Source organism: Manis pentadactyla, chromosome 16 (assembly GCF_030020395.1).
Source record: "Manis pentadactyla isolate mManPen7 chromosome 16, mManPen7.hap1, whole genome shotgun sequence".
Classification (NCBI taxonomy): Eukaryota; Metazoa; Chordata; class Mammalia; order Pholidota; family Manidae; genus Manis; species Manis pentadactyla.
This window is the reverse complement of record NC_080034.1, coordinates 75,377,474-75,405,180: the sequence shown is the minus strand read 5'-3', so window position 1 is coordinate 75,405,180 and position 27,707 is coordinate 75,377,474. Positions and strand designations below refer to the sequence as shown.

At 42.2% G+C, this 27,707-nt stretch overlaps 1 protein-coding gene across 4 annotated transcripts in view; it reads left to right on the top strand.

The window, feature by feature from the left end:
- The window catches only part of E2F3 (E2F transcription factor 3), a 70,726-nt gene extending 56,708 nt beyond the window's left edge, over window positions 1–14,018 (top strand). For 2 of the 4 annotated variants that reach the window (XM_057494169.1, XM_057494171.1), the window contains exons 2-7: window positions 2,428–2,539; window positions 3,714–3,915; window positions 5,154–5,312; window positions 8,312–8,426; window positions 9,690–9,825; window positions 10,856–14,018. In XM_057494169.1, the coding sequence (XP_057350152.1) occupies window positions 2,428–2,539; window positions 3,714–3,915; window positions 5,154–5,312; window positions 8,312–8,426; window positions 9,690–9,825; window positions 10,856–11,118 (987 nt within the window). In that variant the 3' untranslated portion in view covers window positions 11,119–14,018. The other 2 variants (XM_057494168.1, XM_057494170.1) reach the window with 2 other exon arrangements.
- The last annotated feature ends 13,689 nt before the right edge of the window (window positions 14,019–27,707 follow it).

The window sequence follows — 27,707 nt, the reverse complement described above, 5'->3', positions numbered from 1 at the left end:
AGTACAAGGGCAGTCATCACAGAAGCTTTCGGTTTTGTTCATGCGTTATGAACTATAAACAGTTCAAATATGAATATTCATTTGATTTTTAAACTTGATTTATATGTGGATACAATTCTCTCTTTATTATTATTATTTTTAATAAAATGCTGGAGTGGTAGGTAGATACAAGATAAAGGTAGAAAACAGAGTTTAGTGTTGTAAGAGAGCAAATGTAGATGATCAGGTGTGTGCCTGTAGACTATGTGTTAATCCGAGCTAGACAAGGGCAATAAAACATCCACGTATGCAGAAGATTTCTCTCAGAACAGGGGGGGTGAGGTTCTAAGCCTCACCTCTGTTGATCCCCAATTTCTCACCTGATGGCCCCCCTGTGACTGTGCCTGTCTTAGGTTGTTCCTCCCTTGAGGAATCTTACCCGTCTCTGGCTAACCAGTCATCTTCCGGGGCCATACAGGGAAATGTGAAGTTGGTAAGTGAGAGAGAAGCCTTATTGTTTGAAAAGGTTAGCTTTTTACTTCTTTGCATATTTATGCCCTGTGGCTTCTATGCCCAGCATTTGTCTTGAGGTGTCTTTACCACTTGGAAGAATTATGATACTCGGTAAATTCGACATGTGGCACGAGTTCTATTTAAAGGTTGTAATTAGATAGGAAGAAGAAAAGCTATAGAAAGTAGCAGGCAGAAGAAAACCTGGGAAGATTGATTATTTCTTTGACATATCTTCTTGTAGAGTAACTTCAGCATGGATAGGTTTTAAACTACTAATTAAATTGCGCACACACATTAACATAATAGGAGTATAGTTACATAACCAAAGCATACCTGTAATTACCAGCCATCTCCAGTGAAACCAAGAAAACCAGTTAGGCACCCTAGGCATTTGTGAAAACTTATTTATGATATGGTGGATATTGTCCAACTGAACTTGAACAGTCTGAGAGAATTCAGATAAATTAAAACAACCCATTCCTGGGGACTGTTCACATCCCCTATGTTCTTTTAACAGTAAATAGTCTGTGGTTGTAAGATTTTGGAGTGCTACAATTTGCACTTCTCCTAATTCTTGGTTGAGTTCCAACAGTATAGATCCAGTCAAATTTGTTGTTTTACTGTATGCACAGGCCAGCTTAGACATCTCCTTCATCATTCCCATGGCAAGTCCAGGAACTGGTGGGATGAGTGCATCTACACCTGTGGCAGTGCGTGGATCTTTGTTGGGGTTTTTTTTTTTTTGCTGATCATCTTCTGTCATGAGTCTTCCCAAGAGTGTGAACAGCTCATTTCTTTTTGGTGCAGATTCAGGCACTTAGTGATGGATTCCCATAGAAGCTGAGATCTGGTAGACCTTTGCTTTCTAGACTGAAAGATTCTGTGGCAATGGAAGTGCCTTTCAAATGTGGCAGATTTTCTATCTAGTATTTAGATTTGGTCACGCCACGATTTGGTGCTTGGTAACCACAGTCACACATCCTGACTAGTCCTGGTCCTTAAAGTTAGGTCTCAGTTCCTTAGCAACAGATCTCTGGGAATGTCCCCAGCCCACAGCTTCCGTGGGCCACGGCCTCAAACCCATGTGGGGTCTCTGGCTGGTGCCACTTCTGTGTGAACATCACTGACAGCTGTACAGTGATCCACAGTTACTTAAATGACTTGTCTACCTGTGTTCCCTAAGCCCAGTGCCCGTACATGAAGACACTACAGGGGCATTAAATTAAATTTAAAACTTAGGCAAGGACTTCTCATTTGCTGATTTGATGCCAAAGTGGAGAAAGTAACTCTAGTTTGAAGCCGGAGTGTTCACAGTGTTTGTAATTCTGATGAATGACCGTCTGTCGTGTGTGACTGGTTGTGTTGCTATTCAGTCACTGTTTCTCTCATTGAATATGTACAGAGAGAAGTGATTGAACACCTACAGAACCCCAGGCTCTGTGCCAAGCACTAGGTGCACAGAGATAAATGGGGAACAGTTTCTCTGCCTTAAAGGAAACGAGAAACAGATTTGTAAACTAGCTCTTATAACCAGTAAGTATTATGATACAAATAAGCGGTGTTTGGGGGGCAGAGAGAAGGGGGTTCACCCCAGTCAGAGTTGGAGACAGGTAGAAAAGTCTCGCTGGGGAATTTAAGTTCCGTGGCGCCTGCTGTTTCCTTGCCTAGCTTGAGCCAGAAGCCAAGTCAGTGACTGTGAGAACCGAGTGGCTCCTGAGCCCAGTCCTGAAGGGTCACTGCATTTGCCATCTGAATGTAGATGGGTAACCATTGCAGGGGAAGAGGGAAATGTTTGCATGACGGCCCAGCTCCAGAGGCAAAGCCCGAGGCTGTGGGCAGTGCTGGGGTCCCAGGCGAGGAGGCGCCCGCAGAGCTGGCAGGAGCCTGCAGCATTTGGGGGGGGCCAGTAACCAATGGTGGACTTCCTTATCACAGGCAAAGCGAAGGCTGGAGCTGGGAGAAAGCGGACACCAGTACCTCTCAGATGGTTTAAAAACCCCCAAGGGCAAAGGAAGAGCCGCAGGACGGAGTCCAGACAGCCCCAAAAGTAAGGATTCTGTCATCCCTTCTCCTTGCGAGGGCTTCCCAACTGTCCGGGCTTGTGGCTGAAGGGATGCCGAGGTGTGACTACTTTGGCATGTTGCGTTCTTTCTCATTTCTTTCTGTGCCTATCCAAAAAGTAAACACACTGTCTGCAGACACCCAGCAAAAGGTTTAGTCACTCCGGTACCCGGTTACTGACGTAAGGGGAGGCCTCTTTCAACATGGCGGTTCCACTTTTCAAGTCGGGATACCAGCTCTTCGGCCGCTGTATAATCAGACTTAATGTTGACTTCCCTTAGTGGACATCACTTTAGTGACTGAGGCTAACTGGGTGTGGACAGCTGAGCCCTGAATCTCCTGCTCAGCAGATAGCAGCGCAGGCATCGACAAGACCGGTAGATGGCAGCTAGTTTCCCTTTCCCTCGAATCTGACCGTTGCTGCTTTGCGGGGAGAAAGAAAAGCAGGTTGGAAGTAGCTAAATAGTTCTTTATGTCTTTGGCATTTAATGTAAAGGCCCAATTAGACTTCTTCTCTCCGTTCCTTAGGTTATAAATTAAGCAGTCCACAAACTGTGTGTCATGCTTAATTAAACCCTTGACCTGTGCACTTACAGGAGAATAAACACTATATTAAATAAGGACATTTCCTTCAAGAGGGATGGAGAGATTGGATCGATAGACTTTTCCAGTGATGCTTCATTCACGTGTAAAGGTGCTCAACGAGTCACGCACGTGCGTTGGGTCTGTCGGAGGCCCTCGGGTGTCGGAGGGACTCATAGCCGGGCCCTGTTGGGTTCAGCTCCACAAGTGCTGGTCCCGCGAGGCTACCGCAACGTCTCATTCATTCCGCAGACGTGTTTGAGCACCTGCTAAGTGTGAGACCCTTCACTAGACCCAGGGAGGGGGTAAGCCAAAAGAGGATCAGCTGAGAGTTCAGTCAGATGCTTTAGTCAGACAGAAGCTTTTACTGTCCCTTCCTTGTCTAATACAGCGACTCCATAGCTTTCTGTAACTTATCCAAAAAACAGCAACACACCTTGGCTTCCGGTCCTAATTCCTTGGGCTGCAGTGGGAAGAGGGCTTGCCTGACTGCAAAGAAACCCTTCATTCTTTACCTTTTCCCCTATTCCCCACCCGCTGGATTTTTGTTTTTCTTTAAGCTCCAAAATCTCCCTCAGAAAAAACACGGTATGATACATCCCTTGGTCTGCTCACCAAGAAGTTCATCCAGCTGCTGAGCCAGTCGCCCGACGGGGTCTTGGATCTGAACAAGGCCGCGGAGGTGCTGAAAGTGCAGAAGAGGAGGATTTACGACATCACCAATGTCCTGGAAGGCATCCACCTCATCAAGAAGAAGTCCAAAAACAACGTGCAGTGGATGTGAGTACGCGTCGCGGCCCCGAGGGGGGCCCTTCCGCCGCCCTGGCGCCTCGCCCCCCCACCTCCTCTCGGCGCCCACGCTTCGGGTCTCCGCTCGCCGGCTCTTCTCTCCTCCTCTCTCGCCTCCTCAAATCCTTAGCCAGAAGGTCAAAGTCTCTTTACAGAGACCTTGTGTCTAGATACTCTCAGAGATGAAAGGGTTCATGTGCGATGAGCCTCAGGGAAGGGGTCCTGGGATCCAGTGCGCTGTGCTCACTCCTGGGTTTGACCTGATGAATGCCTGCGCATGTCTTCGGCTTGTGTCTAAAGGAATCTGGAGCTCAGCCGTGGCTGTGTGTTAACATGTCTGTGTATGTGCACAGCTGCTGAGAGTCTGTCCATGGCTCTAAGGCAGATTAACTCACTGCCTGTGTAAATTAAGGCAAAGACCTGAGAGCCTCAGTTCCTTCTGGAAAACCGGGATGATGGCACTTGTCACCTTCATGGCTACATGCATGATCAGATGTGTGCAGTGTCCCGTGTGACTGGGCAGAGTACCTGAGCAGCCGGTATTCAGAAGGAACTATTAAAGCTTTATTGGAAAGAGTGAGTCTGTTACGGGGCCTTTGACAAACTACTGCTCCGAGCGTAATGAGATGAACAGGTAGCTCCTCCGTGGCGTTTGGGGTTTTGTGGTGGTTCGATGACCCCAGTTTAGAGAGGCCTGTCACCGTCTTTGCTGCTGCGCACAGCACGCAGCACGCGTCCATTCCCTTAGCCCCTTTTCCCATTTCAGTCGCTGTGTGAGACTCTCAGAAATGACCTGGTTTTTTCACGCTGTCAGGACGTTTTATTGAATTCTGAGTCATCTTTTCTTCCAAGTTTTTCTTTCGATGTCTTCCTGTCCTTTATCGCCTTCCTTCCTTTCTCTCCCCCCTGGGAGCCTGTGGAGGGAGAAGCTGCCTCCTGTGCCCTTTGAGTTGGAGCCTTCTGAGGAAGCAGGCCTCCTGGAGGAAGGGATCCTGGGAATAGCGGCTTGTGGTTTTGTTTTGGTTTTCTACTTAATTTCTATGGTGTGAAAAGTGGAGGACTCTGTGTATGAAAAGATACATATAAATGTTCAGATTTTAACACCTGGCTAAGAAGCTGTGGCCTCCTGTACCCAGAGGGGACACTTACCCGTCCCCCCCACCCTCCCTTCCCCTCCTCCCACGCTGGCCTCTGGAGTGGCCACCAAGAGTCTGTGTTTGGGCTTCCAGGGGCTGCAGTCTGTCTGAGGACGGGGGCCTCCTGGCCCAGTACCAAGGCCTGTCCAGAGAAGTGACCGAGCTCAGTCAGGAAGAGAAGAGACTAGATGAACTCATCCAGAGCTGCACCCTGGACCTCAAACTGTTAACCGAGGAGTCAGAGAATCAAAGATATCCTTTGCGCCCCTATTCACTGGGGGATAGTGCGTTCTAGAGTCTTCCCAGAGGGGCCAGTCAGACTTGTGTGCACAAGGTAGAGTGTTACACTGGTTTCGTGCAAGTGTGGGAGAGGTGTGGGGTGTGTGTGTGTGTGTGTGTGTGTGTGTGTGTGAGTGTGTGTGTGTGTGTGTGTGTGTGAACTCCCTTACCTTTGCTTATAAGTCAGTATTTAGGGAAGGCTAGTCGTGGGGCTGGATCCTTATCATACCTATTGTAGTAGCCAGATGGGAACTGTTTTTTAAAGCATTTACTTCACGTGTGGTTGGGACATGTGGATACACTCATAGTGTAAGGCAACACTATTATAAGATAACGTAAGGTGCCAGTATTAATATTAATGACAACGTTCAGCAGATTCATCGTTGGCTTTCCAGATTTTTGGTGGGCGTTAGCTGTCACGTTGGGGTTCTCACATTCTATTTTCTTTTCATCAGATCCCGGAGCAATTGGAATTTGCTGAATGTGATTGAGCTGCAGCTGCAAGAATTAAAAGTATAGGAAAGTTGTTCTGTAACTTTTAAAGTGATCACACTGATTCACAATACCAAAAACTCATTTCAGAGGTATCTCAAGGTCTAGACATCTCAACTTACCCATTCATCTACAAACGTTGGTCCTTGGAAATAAAAATATAAAAAGCCAGTTCATTCTCTGTGCCAGCTGACAGTCTGTTGACAATCTCAGGACAATTTACTGCATCTTCTCACTTCATTCTGTTGGCAAGGAGATTTCACGATACTCTCAGTTATTAGCAGAAGAAAAAACCACTATTTTAAGTTACCCCCATCTCTAATTTTAGTTCCCAACTTCTGATTATTCCACATTTACCTTTGTCAGATACGAAATAAAATGTGTCCTGTCCAGTTTTTCCCATGTATCAACTCTAATAGGCTTTCCTTTGGAGGCTATGAGGACATTTATTTTCCAACTTAGGCAGTTTTTTGAAACTGCAGTCATTCGGTTCCTGTTGACCGAAGGGTCAGCCTTGTCAGCTGGCACTCGGTGAGAAGAGGCGTGTGACTGGGGCCCCAGTGGTGGCCAGAGCGGGTCTGCAAGAGAAGAAACAAGATTCTCTCTAGTGAGGCTGTTGCATTCATTGTTCAGTTGGGAGCCCCATCGAGGAGATGTGGTTACGCCTGGCTGGCAGCTCTCTGGAACATGTAGCTTACATCACTGTCACCTAACGCTAGCTTTCTCTGGGGCTTTTGTGGCAGAAAAATAGAAGCTTCCTTGCAGGGGGCTGCTAACCCAAGAAGCAGATTCAGGAGCACAATGGAAGTACTTCTGCATACTTCTAAGTTTGTAAGATTAGAGAGTGTGTTTGCACAATTTATTTCAATCCATTCAGTTCCGAGTTTGGTACAGCTTGTTCACAAATGTGTTGAAATTTTCCTTCCTGCAGCATGTTGAGTAATTGTAGATGAGTTTTTATTTTAATAAGTTCTTGTCACATAGCTTTTTGACAGTGGGCTGTGGGCTAAGTACCTGACTATCAGTTTCCTCAGTGTTCTCAGTAAAAATTCAGAACTGTCAAGTCTTCTGCAATGGCAGCAGTTGGCTTCCTTAGTGAGACAGATGGTGACCTAAAACCCAGAATCCTGCATAGGCTGTCCTCTCGAGCCCAACATTGAATTAGCTGTTGTCTCACTGGTGAGACTTAAAAGAGAGAGTCTGTGATAGAGGTCCCCCTAACTATACATGTAGATTTGGGGTGAATGTGCTTTCTTCTGGACAGTAGGTTCATACTCTCTTCAGTTTCCAGTAAGAAGCGACTATTCTAAGGGACATTATTTCCTCTAGCTCCCTAAGCCCTGTTTCTGTCTTAAACATGTTACCTCACACACTCTTTTTGCTCTATTACCTGCAGAAATGCCTTCATTGAGTTGTGATTTGCTATTATATCCTAGGCACAATAGATTTTTATGGATTAACATACAAAAGCACTGGCTAAAGACATTGTACATTAACTGTGTTCCTCCGAGTCCCTTATATAAGAAAGCTATGCAACCTCTTCTCTTTTCGTGCCAAGTAAAAGCCTGTCTCTTTAGGCGAGCTTGCATGAATATTTTTATCATATAATGTACCATATTCTTCATGATTATCCCCTAGGTTGGCTGCCAGGGCTCTTAAAAGAATTGTTAAGTGCTCAGGGTAGGAATGCTATTTCTTATAAAAATACTTATAAAATACTATTCACTCTTTTCCCCTAAAACAGTGTTTCTCAAATTCATTCAGGCTGCAGAACATCTGAGAGCTGCTTTCCTCCTTGTGAACACTGAAGTATTGATAGTTAATAATGCACAAAGGACAATTTTCTAACAGAAAGAATGACGCTCCTATCAGTAGGCAGTACCACGGTCACAGCCAGCCGAGGTGCATCTAACGCGCGTCTGCCTGAGCTGTGCGCTGGGTCTTCCCGCTCGTGCGTCTGTTCGCCACACATGCGTTCTTCTGGGTGGCCGCTGACACTTGCTCATAGTCAGGTGGCAGAAGTTCCTGAAATTTCCAAAAAAGTGGTTAATAAAGCTTACATTTTTTCCGTGAATGGGGATCTGCCATCCTTGAATTGGAGCGATGGGACACTCAGCTGACGTTCACGCAGACCGGTGCTCCAGAGGCACCTGACTTGAAAATCCCAGACCAGATTGGGTTTTGGTTCTCTCTTGATAGTTTGACTATTCTGTTTCTGTGCTTATTTTAATATTTTAAATAGCTATGTCATTTTTAGAAATGGGCAGGAAAAAACTATACATTTCACTTGTTTACAATACCTACCAGAAAAGAAGAGTCATGGGAGGGAGATCCCATATATCTAAAGACCTAGAAGGAGATACTGGTATATTCTTACAGGTCAAAAGATACTTGAGATTTTTACTGTGCATCTATTTTGTTATATTCATAATGGTTGCATCTGAGGCCATTAGCTGGAATGTTTCCTTAACCCTTGCTACGTTAGCTTATGTTACATATCAAGATATTCGAAAAATCAGTGGCCTTAAAGACCACACTGTTATAGTTGTGAAAGCCCCTCCAGAAACACGACTTGAAGTGCCTGACCCAATAGAGGTAAGGAGACAGCGTCTTTGTTCATCTGCACGAATCCTTTTGTAATGCCTGGAATCGAAAAGTCATGGAACTAAAAAGTCTGTATTATCCTGAAAACTTGATAGTTCTTTCCCATCTATTTTACTTAATCCTCACTTTAAAACATTTCAACACTTTGACAGGTATTGACGGTCAAAAACATCTAATCGTAGAAAAGCAGGGCATTCAAAGTAGTTTGTGACGCCTTGTGCTTCGTGTACTTTCTCTTTCTTATAATTTGTTATCTGGTGGTTTGCATGGATTTGAACCATCGGGGAATTTTATGTGGATTATCCTGGATACGGTCCTCATCATGAGAGGCAAATATTTTAAAGTATCTCCCTACCTTAGCTCATTTTAAGACTCATTTATAACATGTTTACTTTTAAGAAATGAAATGGGACTTTGAGTTAATTAATAGCTGGAATATTGTAGGAAAGGAGGGAGCCTTTTTGTGACTGGTTGCAGTGATAGTTTGATCATATTGGCCTAGGCTATGTAAGAGAAAGAAAGATAGTAAAAAGAAAATGCATAGGAAATAAAATAAGGATGAAGCCTGCAAGCTCCCATCTAGAGGTGAGCTCTCACCTTAAATGGTAATTATAGCTCTGTGATCTGGAAGAGGAATTTCAAGCATTGGTGCGTTGCATTCTCTTACCACACTCAGTTCCTCCAGCTTACAAGTACTACTTATCCAGTGGCTGTTAAAGCTCTGTGTCAAAAAGCTGTGCCTTAAGGGAGTGATAGTGTGGAATATACTGTATTTGGCATCCTTAAAGGGCCTTTCAATAGTTTGCATGAGTGGAATATATTTAAAGAACACAGTTCACCTCCTCTAGGGCAGGAGTCGGCAAACTTACTCTTTACAGGGCCAGACAGTATTTTTGGCTGTGTGATGTGGGCCACATAGCCTCTGTGTGGGCTACACAACTGCACAGCTCTCCATTAGAGCATGAGAAAACTCCGCGAAAGGCAATACATACAAATGGGAACAGGCGTGATTCTGCACCAGTAAAACTTGATTTACAAAGCCCGTTTGTTGCTTGCCTGGATTTGGCCCCCAGGCTGTCACTTACTGACCCCTGCTCTGGATGACAGCAGCCACCAACAGAGGTGGACGAACAGTGAGGAAGCAAAAGGAACAATGAAAATGACCCTTACTTAACCATTTTTAGGTGGAAGTCACTGTAGCTGTCATCTCTCAAAAAACTTGCAGTTTGAACTTGTCGTTTCCTCTGTCCCTAGAGCCTGCAAATACATTTGGCAAGTACCCAAGGACCCATTGAGGTTTATCTGTGTCCAGAAGAGACCGAAACGCACAGTCCGGTGAAAACAACCAATCAAGACCACAATGGGAATATCCCTAAACCCACTTCCAAAGGTAAGTGTTCCCCTTTGTCATTTGGTAACTGTTACACGTGAAGGTGGCAAGAGAGCCACAGCCTAGGCAAGAAGCAAACCTTCTGTTATTAATGTTATTAAGGTAGCTTTTTAAAAAAGGCATTCTGACTAGTTTCCGGAGTAAAATAATGATCTTGAGTGAAGGGCTCCTCTGGCCACTCGTAAAGTCCCTTCAACTTTTGCTTTTGGTGGAAGCTGTTCCCTTAACAGCGTTTCTGAAAACCAGCTCAAATGAGGACTGAAGCTACGAGCTGTCTGGGTGAATCATCAGCTACATGTGGCCACACACCTTTGAATGATGCGCCGAGTATCAGAGAGGGAAAATGAAAAAAGTCTGGTGAGAAAAGCCTTTTGTCAAAAGTTTTATCTTAGTTACCCTTCCCTTGCCCCTCAATGTGCTGGGGGAATGGGAGGCAAACCCCAGGAGAATAAATCTGTTCCTCCCTCCGCTGTGCCTATAGCACAGGAAGCTCTTTGCAGTCTTTTTTTAGCCCCGGTTTTAGGCTAGGGATATGCATTTAGGTTTTTTTCCCTATTATCTCCCAATAAAGCAACAAGAATAGGAGTGATTTACATGCATCGGTCTGAGTTAATAGTGAGCCAAAAAATACAGCATCTCCAATGGTAAAACAAAAGACCATTTTTGTCACCATAGAAATTCAAAGTGGTTATGTCTTATCACTTACATGTTTAGAGGCATCTTCAGTTCAAAAAAGACAGAGCTAAAATCGGTGAGTCTCTCCTGGGGAGCCAAGTTTTCTGTATGTTTGCTGTGTTTTGTTTTAAGTGGAACAGTGACTAATTGATACCAGACAGAAGGTTTTGAACTTGTTAGCCTCTAATCTTTGAAGCTATTTGTATTCTTGTTTGCTAACAGTAGGCATTTTAAAAGATGAGCGAGTGGACCATCCAGGCTGACGAGTCACCGCTAACGGAGCTGGTCGGCAAAGAGAAGGCAGTCTGTGTAGTAATGCTGACCATGTCTGTTCCCGCTAATGTTGTCCTTTCAGACTTGGCTGCAACCAACTCAGGACAGAGCGACTGCTCGGTTTCTATGGCGAACCTCTCCCCGTTGGCCTCCCCGGCCAACCTTTTACAGCAGACGGAAGACCAGATTCCTTCCAGCCTAGAAGGGCCGTTTGTGAACTTGCTGCCTCCCCTGCTCCAAGAAGACTATCTCCTAAGCCTCGGGGAGGAAGAAGGCATCAGCGACCTCTTCGATGCCTATGATTTGGAAAAGCTCCCGCTGGTGGAAGACTTCATGTGCAGTTGATTCTGCTTTGTGGGAACCCCCTTATAACCCTATATTTTTTATTATGGAACCAGAACATCTGTCATGCAGTGTTGTCCCTTCCCACCTTCTTCCTCCAGGATAGAATCATGAAGTAAACTGCAGACTTCAGAACAAAGCTAATGTTTTAACGAATTAAACAAAAAATTGTCTAAACGCACAGTTGCAGGCTCGCCGGGGAAGCCCTGCTCTGCTCCAGGCTCCAAAATCTCCTGGACGATCAGCAAGCGAGAAATGTGCAATCAGGTGTCTCTCACCCGTGCTTCCCTCCCTTCCTCCCGGACTGGCTTGCTGTGCCTAACGGATGCGCTGTAGAATGGGGTCTGGCCGCCTGGCCCGCTCGGAAACAGCAATCTTCCTTAACAGCATTTAAAGCCGTGCCTTCTCCGCAGAACGCATGTCTCTGGGGTCCGCTCGCGTGGAACGGAACGGCAGGGACTGTGCACTTGAAGTCATGCAAACGTATGAAACGGATTTCTTCAGCTCTTCTTAGGAATATTTAAGTTACTGTCATAATTCAGCCTAAACTATGGACCGTGTGTCCCACCCGGAGGTCAGGAGGACCTCCGCAGCCTTTCGGACGAGGACCCTGTGTTCAGATACTGGTTGCGGATGAGAAGGGTAGAGGTCGGCCTCTCTAGGCTGCGGTGGGTTTCCTGTCTCCGTAAACCGCTCCTGCTCCCCTGCCCCCACCCCATTTGTGAATTTAAGTTGATTTGTAGCAGATGCGGACTTAGTTCTTTGTGGGATCGTTTGACTTATTTTTTTTAGCTGCCATGTAAGCATTCCTGTGGCACCATCACCATTTCAATCTAATTGCCCACTTTGAAGCGGTTTTTTTGCTCACTCAAATAGTTTAAGCAGAGGTAGAGAACCTCTACCGATCGGAGCGTCCAAACCGTGTGGTCCCAGGTTTCAGAGCCCCTGCGGAAGCGGTGCCCCGCGCCTGCTTCCCGGGAGGGCAACCGGGCCTGGCCGCGGAAAGGGCTCCGGCCGCCGCACTCAGGGACGCGGGGCTCCGGAGGGGCGGGCGGAGCCGGCGGAGCGGGAGGCTCGGCGTGGGGGCGGGGGCGGGGGGCGGCGGTGCCCGGGTCCAGGCCCGGCCCCGCCCCCAATCCCGGCCCCGCCCCAGACGGCAGATCCCCAGGGCTTCCCGGCCGCTCCCGCTGCGGGCGGGCTCACTGCCGGGCGCCCACTCCTTGGATGCCGAAGCCCGCGGGCGTGGGGGGCCCCTATGTAAAAACCTCAAAACGAACAGTTACATTGAAAGGCCCTGTGCCTGACACAGTAGCCCTGGAACCACGTGTCTGATTGAATGGAAAACATCCCTGAAGGAAAACAAAACGCAGCGGAAAACCCGAGAGCCCCCCAGCCTTCTCTCGGTGGGTTTTCACGGTATGCAAAGCGGCGGTGGGGTCAAAACAAGGACCCAGCACTTTAAGCTGTTTGTGTGGGTGTGCGTTTGGGAAGGAAAACAAAGGTGCAGATCACCCTCCTTTTTCTCCGGCCCCCATCCCAGCCTGCTCCCCTCACACACACTGGACCCGGTACAAAATATCCCGTGTGGTGGAGAAGCCCTGGGGCGGGGAGGGAGGGAGCTTTGTGTCAAGTGCCTACTGGAAATGCACTGTGGGGTTTTTTCCTGTATGGGAAACCACTTACGCCAAGCTTTTCCCCAGTTCCCATATTTATCTCGTCCGGTTTGCTGCCTCTGCTTCCAGCTCTGTGTGCTTCTCCTTGCCAGCTGCACAAAGCTGATTTTTTTCCCAAAGTCTAAAGACTGAGCTCACCTGGCTAGGTTGTTCGTGTGTTCTGTTGAATTCCTCGTTAAACCTTTTCGTAATGTAATGCCGTATTTATTGTTTTAAAAATAAAAGGAATACTAACAAGTCTTAAAAGTTCCTTCATGCATAAGATTTTTTCCAGTTAATGGGCATAACTGGTGCACATGAATTAGATGTTCATACTGTATTCTGTTTGCATTAGTCATTTTCTCTTTGATAAAGTGTCTGGCACACCAAGTGGGTTAGTGCTACAGGATTTGTGTTACTTTAAGTACTAAGTATGCAGGTTTCCTGGTACCATTGAGTTGCTGCTATTAAAGCTCACACATGAAATGGCTAAAAGTTACAAATGTGCGAATTATGACTGCGTGAGCCTTAGAAAATAAAATGTATAAAGGATAAAGGTAACACATGAGCTGTCAGTGTTAGGTGTGTGTGTGTATGTACAGAGCTGTGCATAGCAGTCGTTTTATTTAAGTTGGTATGTAGTCTACTCACGTTTTCATTATCTAGCAGTTTTGTACAAAAATAGCAATTAATTTGTAAACACTGCCAGAATATTTTCTAGCTGGTTTGTAATTTTTTTAAGTGATATTTTGTTGTGTTTCTTCGTTGTGGTTCTTGTTTTCATTTTTGTTGTAAGTGTAGATCTGTAAATAAAATTGCAGTATTTAAAGCTTTAGCTTTCAGGAAAAAGAGAGTGAGAACTCAGTGTGTGCATGACAAGTCGTGTGTGTGAGAGGAGGGCTCTGAAGGAAGCTGCCCCGCAGAGGGAGTCGGGGTGGCAGTTGTCAGACTGTGGGATTCCCTACAGGGAGTTCCTCTTTCCTATGTGGTACATGATTTTGTCAAAAGGAAGTATTCCTCCCAAAACTGGGAGTAGGCAAACTACTAATCAGTTTAGCTTTGTGTTGTATGCTAGTTTAAAAAGAAAATATGTAATATAATGTAAAAAAAAAAAAAAAAGCTTTTATGATGGATTTTGTAAATAGATTTGTTACAGGGTAACCTGTTCTCTAGCTGTGATCTTACCACTTCAAATGGGTGTAATTTGAATAAATTTTGTATGGTAAAGGATCAATAAAATGACTTTTTTTTAAGAGTTCAGACTTGTAAATGGATTTTCTTAATTATTTTGTGCTTCTATATTAATTTCAGTTTTAAAGACATGCTTTAACAAGTTACCCATTACTTGGGACTTTGGGAATTGAACAAATGCTGGTTGAACAGAAGAACTAGCCATGACTCTGACCACCTGCAGAAACCACTCCCAGGTATTGAAGGGTTTTTACACTAGAAAGTGACAAGTCAAATTTTATTCCTCATGAAGAGTGTGAAGCCAGTAAGTTTTCATTCTCAAGATTGATAATCACCTCCCTTGTTCTAGGTTCTGTATTTCTTGTAATGCCATTTTGAGCAGATGAAGACTTTTTTTATTGCCATGTCACCCCCTTAACTTAACTCAGCTTACCATCTAAAACTCCAAAATGTGTACTGTACACGTGCACAGTGCACACCCACACAATCAATACACAAGAGTATACGTATAAAAAACAAACCATCCCTGGTGCCCTAATATAGTCATCCCAGAGGCAACCACTTTTCTCATTTTTTTTAAGTGTATACTTGTAATCCATTTGTTTTCTAGGCATGCATGTATATTTTAACTTAAATCATAACATGCTCATGTGTAGCTCTTTTTTTTTACCATATATCTTGTACATTTTCCATGTTGGTACTTACAGACCATGTTAACTATCTTCAAAGGCTGCATAGAATTCCAGTGATTAAAAACTTATTTAATAATTTATTTCCTTAGGGAATTTCCTGTTTGAAAGATATATTTGTTTTGCCACAAAAAATAACTTCTAAGGCTTATTGAATAGTATTTTAAATGTATAATGCCAGTTTTTTTTAATGTGGTAAAATACACATAATGTAAAATGTATCATTCGTTGCAATCACTACATTCACTATGTTGTGCAGTGATGACCACTTTCTAGTTCTAGAACATTCTTCTCATCCCAAAAGGAAACTCCATACCTGTTAAGCAGTTATTTTCCCCATCCTCTGTTACTTCCAGCCCCTGGTAACCACTAAGTCTGCTTTCTGTCCCTATGGATTGGCCCATTCTGGATATTTCCTCTAAATGGAATAATAGAATATGTGACCTTTGGCATCTGCCTTTTTTCACTTGGTATAATGTCCCCAAGTTCATCCATGTTGTAGAATATGCCAGTATTTCCTTCCTTTTTATGGCTGAATACTACTCCATTGTGTGGAGGGACCACATTTTGCTTGTTTATTAATCAATTGATGGACATTTGGGTTGTTTACACCTTTTGCTCTTAGAATGACAGGTACTATTTTAAGTGCTTTTTATGAACGCTCCATAGTTTTCAAAACATACCTCACTAGCTAGTACTACATATCTGTTACCTCCTAGGATGGAAGCTCAGTGAGGAGAGATAACTTTGTATTGTTCACTATTGTGTCCCCACCTCCTGGAATAATGCCTAAAATAGTTATATGAATTATTCCTATTTGGCAAATGAGGGGGTCTATGATTTATGAATGTCAAAAAAAAAGTCCAAAGGCAACACATTGATGCAGAGAGTTCAAAGGCTTTCTCTGTTCTGTCCACAACTTCCTCATTCTATACTGGCCTTTTTTTTTTTTTTTTAGAATTAGCATTTCATCAATTTTACTTCTGCCCAGAGTCCCCTTTTCCCATTTGGGGCACCTGATTTGCAATCCAACAAAACTACTGTCCTACACAGTGATCTCTGTATTTGACCCTGACGTCACGAAGGAAAATGACAAGTGTAAGTGGAAGGCCATGCACTGGGGTACTTGTGAGAATTTCTGCACTGGCTATTTAGAATCAATCAGACTAAAAGAAGTAACATCTGTCATAGGAAGTTGCCACGATCCACAGAATGCAACGAGCGAACTTTTCATTGTGTCCTTAAATCTAGGACTTGAAGACTGAAAGACAAACAGGACAGTTTATTAAAATAATCAGAAATGTTTGTAACAGCAGATATTACTATTATGCTTTGTGTGTGTTTGTGAAGAGCTTTATTAGAAAGTTACGGAGCTCCTTACGTGGGAGATTCTGGGATGTGCCACAGGAGATGGAAGAGACAGGTGCCATGATATCAGGAATGTGCCTCAGGAAAAATGCTGGGAGCTCCAGTAGTGCTTTTGTTGGTGACCTCAGGACTTTGTTATATGCCATGTGATAGAACTGATAGTTCCTAGGGGAAAGGGAGGCTGTAACATCTCTCCTGCATCAGCTACAGTGACTGACCGCACACAGATCAGGAGCACAGAAACATGGGAAATCAACATAAATCAAAACCATCAAGGCCTGGTTTTCCAACTCAGACAAAGCCCTCTCAACTGGAGGATGGTCTTAGGACCACAGAGTTTCAGTTGGAAGGTGACCTTAAACCACCAAGTTGCTAGCTTCATCTTGTGACAATTCACCAATTACTTCTTTATCGGGAAAAAAATTTCCAGAATCCTACTCCAGCGCTCTTTCTGCTGCACTCATAAGGTCTCTTACCGTACTCAGACATGCATATCAGAAACCTGCTTCTTCCCAGTTTTAGCCCCAAACCACAGCCTCAATGTCATGGTTAATTCATCATTTTGAATTGATATAAGCTGGAAGTTCCCCATCCATACTGCCCACTAGCAGTGTAACTCCTACTCTTCCGCACCACATTTCATGGGTTTATGCCATCATCCTCTGCCTGTGAGCATAACAGCAGATTGGGAGGGGCAAACACCAAACTCACAAGAAAAGGAAACTCACAAACCAAAACTCAAAAACCAAACTCACAAACCAGGAAGCTCACAAGACACCAAGGATAAAAGATCTGCACCTAGGCATATCCTATACAAACTGCAGAAAATCAAAAAGGAGACCTTGAAAAAGCTGGAGGGGAAAAATCCTTATCTATTCAAGAAAAAGGGTAGGTATTACATATTGGACTTTCCAGAAACCATGCAAGCAAGATGAGAGTGGAATGAAATATTCAAAGTGTTGAAAGAAAAGAACTACTAACCTAGAATTCCATATCCAGAGAAATTATCCTTCAAAAGTGTAAGGTAAATAAAAAATTTATCCAACAAATAAACATTGAGAGAGTTCAGTGCCAGCAGTCATACCTGACAAGAAATATTAAAAGATATTTAAAGAGAAGGAAAACAATATAGGTCAGAAACTCAGATCTAAATAAAGAAGAATGTAGAGAAGGAATAAATGAAGGTAAATTATTTTAATTTTCTTATTCACAGTTGAGCTAACTGATAGCAGTTTGTTGAAAATTATAATAGCAACAATATTTTGGAACATTAGAACTTATGGGTAAGTGAAATGACTCACAGCAATGTTATAAGGCATGAGAGGGAAGTATTAGAATGGTGTGTCACAAGATCCCTGCACTGCATGTGATGTAGAATAGTGTAATTTTAAGATGGACTTAGATTCATTGTAAATGTATACTGCAAACTATGCAAATCTAAGTCATCTTGGGTTTGGTGAAGCCTTTTGAAACAGAACACCGAAAACATGACCTGTGAAAGAATAGTGATAAGTTGAACGTAGCCTAATAGAACAGTATTTGTGCCTCATTCTTAAGGTAGGTGGTTAGTTCAGATACTCAATTTTTAATAAGCATACAAATTTTCATGCTACCTGTATTTTTTACCTATATTTGTCATTTTATATATAAAATTATAAAAGTTGACATTTTTTGCCTAATGATGTGCCCCAAAATGGCAGAAGGATACAGGGAAATGATTGACAGGCCCTTTGACACAACTGATAGATGCCAAATGTGATCTTTCTTGCCCATTGCCCATTGGATGTACCTGTCCAGCTGTGACCCCCACCCCCCCAACACCCCAGCCCAAATTCCCTTCTACCAGCCAGGGTTAGTATTTGGCATCTTGGACCTCACTATTCCAGCTCTGGCTATGCATGCAGGTGATGAAGAGCAGAGTCAATGAAACTATTTTATTAAATATTGTCTAGAATATAAAAATAACTACACAACTCAGTTTAAAACCTTTAAGACTCTGCTCCTTTTTTCTTATTTATTGTACTTTGTGGGAAAATGTCATGTAATACATAGATAAATTTCATCTGTTAATTATTTAGCTTTGCAAAATTACAAAGGTATTTTTTTTAATAATGAAGTTACCCATTTTTCCCTCTCATATTTCTTTTTGGCAATTATTTGACAATTAAAATAGATAATACTAAGCCATCTGTATTTCTTTGGAAAAATGTTTAAGTTCTCCACCCATTTTTCAATGGGGTTATTTTGGGGGGTGGTATTGAGTTCTTTATATATTTTGGATGTTAACCCCTTACTGAATAAATAATTTATGAATATATTCTCCCATACTGTATGATACCTTTTTGTACTGCTGATGGTGCCCTTTGCTGAATAGAAGCTTTTAAATTTTACATAGTTCTACTTGTTCATTTTTTATGTTGTTTATTTCCCTTGCCCGAGGAGATGTGTCCAGGAAAAAATTGCTCAGGCTTATGTTCAAGAGATTTTTGCCTATGTTTTATTCTAAAAGTTTTATAGTTTCATGACTTACATTCAGGTCTTTGATCCATTTCAAGTTTACTTTTGTGTGTGGAGTGAGACAATAATACAGCTTCATTCTCTTACGTGTAACTGTCCAGTTTTGCTAACAACAGTTGCTGAAGATGCTGTCTTTTCCCCACTGTATATTCATGGCTCCTTTATCATATCTTAATTGACTGTGTATGTGTGGGTTTCTATCCAGACTCTCTGTATTCTGTTCCATTGACCTATGAGTCTGTTCTTGTGCCAGTACCATACTGTTTTGATTACTGTATTTAGTAGTATAGCTTGAAATCAGGGAGCATAATACCCTCGGCTTTGTCCTTTCTCAGGATTGCTTTAGCTTTCCAGGGTCTTTTGAAATTCTATATGAAATTTAGGATTATTTGTTCTAGTTCATTTAAAAATGCTGCTGGTATTTCATAGGGATTGCATTGAATCTGTAAATTGCTTTGGGCAGGCTGGCCATTTTGAGAATATTAATTCTTCCTACCCATGAGCACAGGATAGATGTCTTATTTATTGGTGTCTTCTTTAATTTCTCTCTGGAGTATCATAGTTTTCAGTAGTTGGTTTGATTTATTCTTAGGTATTTTATTCTTCTTGATGCAATTGTAAATGGAACTGTTTTCCTGATTAGTCTTCCTGCTAGTTCGTTCTTAGTACATAGGAATGCAACAGATTTCTGTGCATTAATTTTGTATCATGCAATTTTGCTGAATCCAGGTATTCTAATAGTTTTTTTAATGGAGTCTTTAGGCTTTTCTGTGTGTAATATTGTGTCATTTGCAAATGGTGACAGTTTAACTTCTTCCTTACCAATCAGAAATCCTTTTATCTTTGTATCTTGTCTGATTGCTGTGAATAGGAGGATCTCCAGTACCATGTTGAATAAAAACAGTGAGAGTGGGCATCCTTGCCAAGTTCCTGCTCTTAGAGAAAAAAGTTTCAGCTTTTCTCCATTGAGTATAATGTTAACTATAGGTTTGTCATATATGGCCTTTATTATGTTGAGGTACATTCCCCCTATACCCCCTTTGTTGAGAGTTTTTATTATGAATGGATGTTGAATTTTGTCAAATGCTTTTTCAGCATCTATTGACATGATCATGTGGTTGTTATCCTTCTTTTTGTTAATGTGGTTATGATATTGATTGATTTATAAATATTATACCATCCTTGCATTCCAGTAATAAATCCCATTATAAATAAATAAATGGTTGTGATGGATGATCCTTTTGATGTGTTTTTTAGTTTGGTTTGCTAATATTTTGTTGAGGAGTTTTGCATTTGTGTTCATGAGAGATATTGGTCTAAAATTTTCTCTTTCTGTAGCACCTGTCTGTTTTTGGTATTAGAATGATGCTGGCCTCGTAGAATGAGTTTAGAAACATTCCCTCCTCTTCTACTTTTTGGAATACTTTCAGAAGGATGGGTATTATCTCTTCTTTAAATGTTTGGTAGAGTTCAGCTGTGAAGCCATCTGGTCCTGAACTTCTGTTTGTTGGGAGTTTTTTTATTATCAGTTCAATTTTGTTACTGGTAATTGGTCTGTTCAGATGTTCTGTATCTTCCTGGGTCAATCTTGCAAGGTTGTATATTCTATAATCTGTCCACGTCTTCTAGGTTGTCCAATTTATTGGCATATAATTTTTCATGGTAATCTTTAATAATTCTTTGTATTTCCTTGGTATCCATTGTGACTATTCCTTTTTTATTTCTGATTTTATTTATTTGAGTCCTCTCTCTTTTTTCTTGATAAGTCTGACTAGAGGTCTATTTTGCTTCTCAAAGACCAGCTTTGATTTCATTGATTTTTTTTTTCTATTGCTTTATTCTCTATTTTATTTATTTCTATTCTGATCTTTATTATGTCCCTCCTACTAACTCTGGGTTTCATTTATTCTTCATTTTCTAGCTTCTTAAATTGTGAATTTAGACTGTTTATTTGGAATTGTCCTTGTTTCTTGAGGTAAGCCTGTATTGTTATGTATGTCCCTCTTGAATTACTTTTGTGGCATCCCACAAACTTTGAACTGTCGTATTTTTGTTTTCATTGATCTCCATGTATTGCTTGATTTCTGTTTTGAGTTTTTCATTGATCCATTGGTTATTTAGAAGCATGTTGTTTAGCCTCAGTGTGTTTGTGAGCTTTTTTGTTTTCTCTGTGTAATTTATTTCTAGTTTCATACCACTGTCGTCTGAGAGGCTGTTTGGTACAATTTCAATCTTTTTGAATTTATTAAGGCTCTTTTTGTGGCCTAGTATGTGATCTATTCTGGAGAACATTCTGTGTACACTTGAGAAAAATGTGTTATCTTGCTGCTTCTGGATAAAGTGTTCTGTAGGTGTCTGTTAAGTCCATTTCTAGTGCATTGTTCAGTGCCTCGGTTTCCTTATTTGTTTTCTGTCTGGTTGATCTATCTGTTGATGTAAATAGTGTGTTAAAGTCTCCTAAAATGAGAGTTGTAACGTATTTCTCCTTTTAATTCTGTTAGTATTTGTTTTACTTATTTAGTTGCTCCTACATTGGGTGCATAGATATTTGTAAAGATTGTATCCTCTTACTGGACTGACTGCTTTATCATTATGTAATGTCCTTTGTCTCTTGTTACTTTCTTTGTTTTGAAATCTATTTTGTCTGATACAAGTACTGTTACTCCTGTTTTTTTCTCCCTATTATTTGAGTGAAATATCTTTTTCTATCCTTTCACTTTCAGCCTGTGTATTTCTTTGGGTCTGAAATGAGTCTCTTGTAGGCAGCATACAGATGGGTCTTGTTTCTTTATCCGTTCTGCCACCCTGTGCCTTTCAATTGGTGCATTCAGTCCATTAACATTTAAAATAATTATTTATAGGTATGTACTTGTTGCCACTTTATTGATTGTTTTCTGGTTGTTTTTGTAGTTCCTCTCTGTTCCTTTCTTTCTCACTTATACTCTTGTTATATGATGGTTTTTATAGTGTTGTGATTAGATTTCTCTTTCTTCATTTTTTATGTGTCTATTATAGGCTTAGGTTTGTGGTTACCGTAAGGTTCAAGGACAGCTGCCTAAGTATATAACAGCCTATACTGAGTTGATGATTGCTCTATTTCAAGCACAGTCTAAAAAAGTACTTCTTTTTTCTTCTTTCTCCTCCACACTTTAAGTATTAGATGTCATAATCTGCATTTTTTTGTGTGTATCCCTTGACTGATTTTGTGTGTAGGTGGTTTCATTATTTTTGTTTTGTTTTCTTTTGTTTTAAGTTTGTACTTGCTTGGTAAGTAACTGGTTACTACCTTTACTGTGGTTTTATCTTCACTAGTAAAAACTATTTAGACTTAGAACATTGCCATCTACAGAAGTCTCTTTAACATGTCCTGTAATGCCGGTTTAGTGGTTGTAAACTCCTTCAGGCTTCCTTTATCTGGGAAATGCTTAATCTCTCCTTTAAATTTGAATGACAGTCTTGCTGGGTGGAGGGTTATGGTTGAAGGGCCTTCTGTTTCAATACATTAACTATTTCACGCCACTCCCTCCTGGCCTGTTAAGTTTCTGCTGATAGCCTGATGAGTTTTCCTTTATAAGTAATCTTTTTTCTCTCTCTGGATGCTTTCAATATTCTCTCCTTATCCTTAATCTTTGTCATTTTAATTATTATATGTCTTGGTACTGTCTTCCTGGGGTTCCTTTTTTAAGGACTCTGTGCTTCTGTGACCTGAGTGTCTATTTCCTTCCCCGTATCAGGGAAGTTTTCAGCAATTACTTCCTCAAAGAGACTCTCTAACCCTTTGTCTTTTTCTTCTGCCTTCTGGTAGCGGTATTATGCAAATATTGTTTCATTTGGATTGGTCACACAGCTCTCTTACCATTCTTTCATTCCTAAAGATCCTTTTTTCTCTCTGTTGCTTAGCTTTGTTGTGTTCCTATTCTCTAATTTCCATCTCACTGATTGTCTGCTCTACTTACAATCTATTATTCATTCCCTCCATTATATATTTCATTTTAGGTACTGTATTCTTCAGCTTTGAGTTGCTCTTTTTCAGCCGTAATGCCTCATTGTAGCAACTGTCAGAAGGTCTGTCTGAGAACAGCAGTCCCCTCCCAATGTGTTAGCAGACTGCTCCCTCTCAGAGTAAAGGCCTCAGAATGTTTTTTTCTAAGCATGGCAGGTAGAGTTGGAGTTTTAATTATCATGGACATTTGGGTCAGAGGGTTAAGAAAGAGCCAGAAGTAACTAGGCTTTGGCCTAGACTATAGAGGGTGAGAAATTCCAAAACTGAAGTTATCACTGCTCTGTAAATAGAGAAGGTATGTAGGAGGCCCACGTAACAGTAAGTTGCCTCCATAACCGCAAGGCAAGTACAGCCTTTTTCTCTCTTTGTACATATATGTGTACATATTATCTTTCTACTTTTGCAAATACCCCTTTATAACAAAATTTTTTAAGTGTTCAAATCCAGAGTAAAATATTGGTGATGTCTGACTTTAATTAGTATTGCACAGGTCTGAATATTCTGTTGATGGGCCAATCATGTTTAAATGTGTAAAAAAACTATAATTCATAATAATTACATATTTATTCTGTGACACTTATTTTCCTTGACCATTTCAGCAAAATCATTAACTTTATTATTATAATCAAGATTTTCACGTAGTTTGTCTTCTATTAACAGTTATTATCTGTGGGATCAAAAATAAATTGCAATTATACCTAAAATGTACAAAATTTAAGTTACTTTTATCAAAATCTACAAAGTAAATGTGAAGATTAATTTTCATGTTTCAAAGATGTTTTCTCTAAAATATTTAAAATTAAATGACAAACTATAATTAAAGTTGATGGCTATTGAATTTTTAAATTCAATATTAAAAATTGAATTCAAATTTTAAAATTATTTTTAAAGCTGAAATTTAAATTTGATTTTTAAACCTTTTATTTAAGTGCTATTGAATTTTAAAGAAAATACATTAAACACAAGTCACAAATTCAGCTTTCATTGTTTATTTAGTTGTCAATAGAATCAGCATCATGCTACATGTGCATTACATCTAAACATATGGATATACAAATGTAAGAGTAATATGTATTACTTATATGGCAACATTTGATTATCTGTCACATGCAATTGTTTCAAATATTGAGCTAATTCAAGAGAACCTCCAGATCCACAAAGCAAGAAACAAAATGGATGCTCAGCCCTCTTAGAGAAAAACCCTTCATTATGCAAGAAATTATTGCATTCATCTTCAGAGTAAGGATTTGTCACCATAATTAATTTGCATTTTCTCTTTCTTCAGGGTTTCTGCCTCTCAAATCCTCCCTGCTGAGACAATACCATTTCTGAAATCAATAGGGCACAATTCACAAACCTTCATGGCATTTGGCCAGGATCGTCTTTTTGTTTCAAGGTCATGGACGTGAAATGAAGAAAAGTCTTTTTCTGGGGTTTGAACAGTGTTAGCACGAGAACAGATGTTTAGGGATTCAGACTGTGCTGGGGCAGAACTGAGTGCCTATCCTGAATGGGAAAATCACCTATATGTTCTCTAATAATTTATCTTTGTAGAGAGTCATTTATGCCCAGGTCTCAGAGTGTGAATGTCCCTCCTCTTCAGCTTGTTGCATGATCCACTTCTCAGCTACAATCATCAGAGGATGTCTTCTGTGATCAAACTGATAGGAGACATAATCATGAACCCACTGAGAGGTGACCAACGAGTCTCATTTGAGTGTGGAAATACGCTGCTCAATCTAGTCCCACTCAGCAAATATTATCAAGAAAGAACGAAATAAAACTAAGCTGAACCATGAAACACCTAAGAAAATACAACAGCAGAAGAGACACGAAATGCAACAATTATGAATTAACAATTAGATATTTGGCATTAATAAGAGGAGAGGCAGGCGATGTCCAGCTCCTGACAGCCTCACTGCTCACGCCGAGGACAGTGGAATCTAACATAGCTGTCAGAGGGCCACTGAAAGGTTTTCATCCAAGAATGGCTTTATCGTATTTGTGTTGAAGGCAGGGCACTGGCTGCAGTGTGAAAAACAGTTTTGAAGAGAATGAGATTAGAGGCAAGAAACAATTTAGGAATCTAATAGTCCAGATGGGAGCTGATGGAGGCTGATCTAAGGCAGGGTAAGTAGGGCTAAAGAAAATAATCTGAAAGTACCTAGTAGACATGAACAAAAGACTATCGTGATTGATTGGATGTAGAAAATGAGAAGAAAATCAGAGAGAATACCCAGGTTCCTAGTGCTGTGGCTGGCTGGATCATTGCATCACTAATTGGTTTTGAAAAACAGGAGGATAAGCAGATTTGCTTACAATTAAAACTTAAAAATAATAGCTGAACAATACTAGCAAATAATAATGATGGATGACATTTATTGAGTTTGTTCTACTACATGCTATCTATGATTTCTTTTTATTCTTTAAAATATCAACAAATGTTCTGGCTAACACTATGAATAGCCTTAGTCATTAGTCCCTTTGGGCAGATGAGGAAACCGAGGTGTAGCAAGATTAAGTACCATGTCAAAACCCACAGACAATACCCTTAATACACAATGGTGTTGTTATGGTAGCAAATTGTTTATTAGGATTGTTTCTTATAATGTTTAATTTATTGCTGCTTAACAAAATGCCAACAGTTTCAGTTTACAACAACAGCAACCATCATCTCACGTAACTTCGGCGCGCGAGGGATTCGTGAGCAGCATGCCGGGTGGTCCTGTCTTGGGGTGCCTCAGCTGGGTGCAGAAACCTGGAGGCGTGGCTGGGGACAGAGCCTTCGCCTCGGGCCGGCTCGCTCCCGTGGCTGGCCGTGGGTGCTGGCTGCGGCGGGGGCCTCGGTTCCTCCCTGCTGGATGGCCTCTGGACATGCTGCTGACTCCCCCGGGGTGGAGAGCCAAGAAAGAAAAACATGGAAGCCACCGCGTCTTTTATGTCCTCGCCTCAGAGATCACACGCTGCCATTTCTACCATGTCCTGTTGGTCACACAGGTCAGCCGGATTCAGGTGGGAAGGATCCGTATGAGGGTGAGCACCCCTGGGGTCATCTTGGGTACCGGCTGCCACGTGTGCTCTAGTGTGGCCGGGTGGTATTAAGTCCCAGTACGTTTCATCAGAGTCTAACTCAGCTCATCTGACTTCACCCACTGACAGATTCTTAGAGACAAGCACGCACTCCCTACCCTTAAGGCAACCCTTTATTGATAATGTATCTGTCAGCTCAGCTGGAGTCATTGCTGAGCATCAGGAAATTTGACGTTGTAACCCTGACAAGTTACTCGAGGCCAGTAAGCCTCTCTCGGAGGTTAAGTGTGCCAAGGGCCTGGCACGCTGATCTCTGCCTACTTCCACCCCGGTCTCAGACCACTCCGCCCTCACTCGTGCGTTCCGGGGTCGCTGGCCCTCTCCTGACCTGGGAACCTCTGGATCGGCCTCTTCCTTGGCTGCTTTTTATTCTGAGTTTCAGCTTCCAAGTCACCAGCGCAGAGAGGATATGCCTGCTCTCGGGGGACCAGATGTACCAACAGCCTCTCAGAAACGGGGTCCCCGCGTATGTTCAGCTGTGGAACAGGAAAATCTGTTCTGTCGGAGAAAAACGGCTCATTTTGCCCCGTCCTGTGGGAGGCAAGGGTGCCGCTGTTACTGTTGCCAAGAGTAATGCTAGACAGTCATCGCTTCTGCTTGCCAGGACTAAGGTGCCAGTTAGCGGCCCCGCCACCTCAGCTCCTTCAAGAGGTCACTGGCATGAGAACAACAGGGACTAAAAAGGGCTTCACTGAAGTTGTCAAGGGAACAAAAAAATACCTCCCCTAGTTATCCCTATTCCAAACCAACTTCCTTTGCTGATAAGATAGGGGTAGTTCACCCCGTGTTGTCCCGTAGCTGTTCACCAAGCAGCTCCTGGGGGTGGGAAGAGCCCGTTCGTGGAGTTGTCGGATATTGTGGTGTAAATATTGCCCCCGTGGTTGATTTCGCACTGCCAGCGTGACGTCGCTGAACACGGAGCTGGGAAGAGACGCCAACTGCCGGCCTTGGGGGGCCAGTAGGAGGCGGCCCCAGTGGGCCCTGGCCCCTCGGCGCCCACGCAGGGACACGTCTGCCTCGCGCACCTGCCCAGCTTCTCAGCAACGACCAAACCCTGTTCACCATTCAGAAAAACAAAGGCCTTGAGGTAAAGCTTGACTTTTGGGTCTTTGTCCCAAGAGCACGTCGAAGTATTTCTTCTAAGTTCACAAGAGTAATTCAGGAGAATGTTATTTCCTCTGTTTGCTTATATGTACATCCTCTCATGTATAATCCCCATAACTGTCAATTGGAATATTGTTAATCCCGTTTTTCCAATTAGGAAATTGAAGTTCAGGGAGTTTAAGTGACTTGCCCAAATTCGCTGTATCAGGAAGCGGTGTGACTTGGGTTTGAAGGTAGAGCCATTTCCCCGTCTGGGCCCTTGGTCCTCCCTGCCCTGCGCACACCTGGGAGCCGCGCCGGCTGTCGCTCAGCCCAGGGAGCTCAGATTCGGCCGCTTCCCAGTCCGTCAGCCACGCGGCCTTCCCAGGATGGTGCTGGGGAGTCACAGAATTACCACTGTGACGTGAATAAACAAAGTGAGTCGTAAGTGAGGAAATTCGTAAGGCTTTCCTTTTGTGTCAGTTATGCACAAAACCCAGAGCCAGATATAGTTGTGGGTACAAACTACAACCCAAATTTTTTTCAACATTTCTAGAAAAGCAATGGATGTGTTGTTTTAGGTCACATCTCCTAGGGTGCTCATCTTGGGGACAGCACAGGGGACAGTTGTTGACTATACAAAGCTTCCATATGCTGGTGGGATCCTCAGAAGATCAGTTCATATGACCTAAACTCGATTTTTGGTGGCCAGCATCCATTCACTCTTTTAATAACCGTGCCTGTGTTGTTCTGGGAAACCTCATCTCCCCGCCTCCCAGTCCAGATGCTTAAGGGGGCGCTAATTCCATGTCCTGCTTCCAAAGAGTTCACACGGGGTGAATATTACGGTATGTGAGTTATATCACAATAAAGCTGTTATTAAAATATAGAATTCATGTGACTCAGTCTGGCTAAGTAGAATATTACATTCTCCTGGCCACAGTGAATTTTTTCAAGGACAGTTATATAACCCAATCAAGCTAATAAAAAGAAATGAGT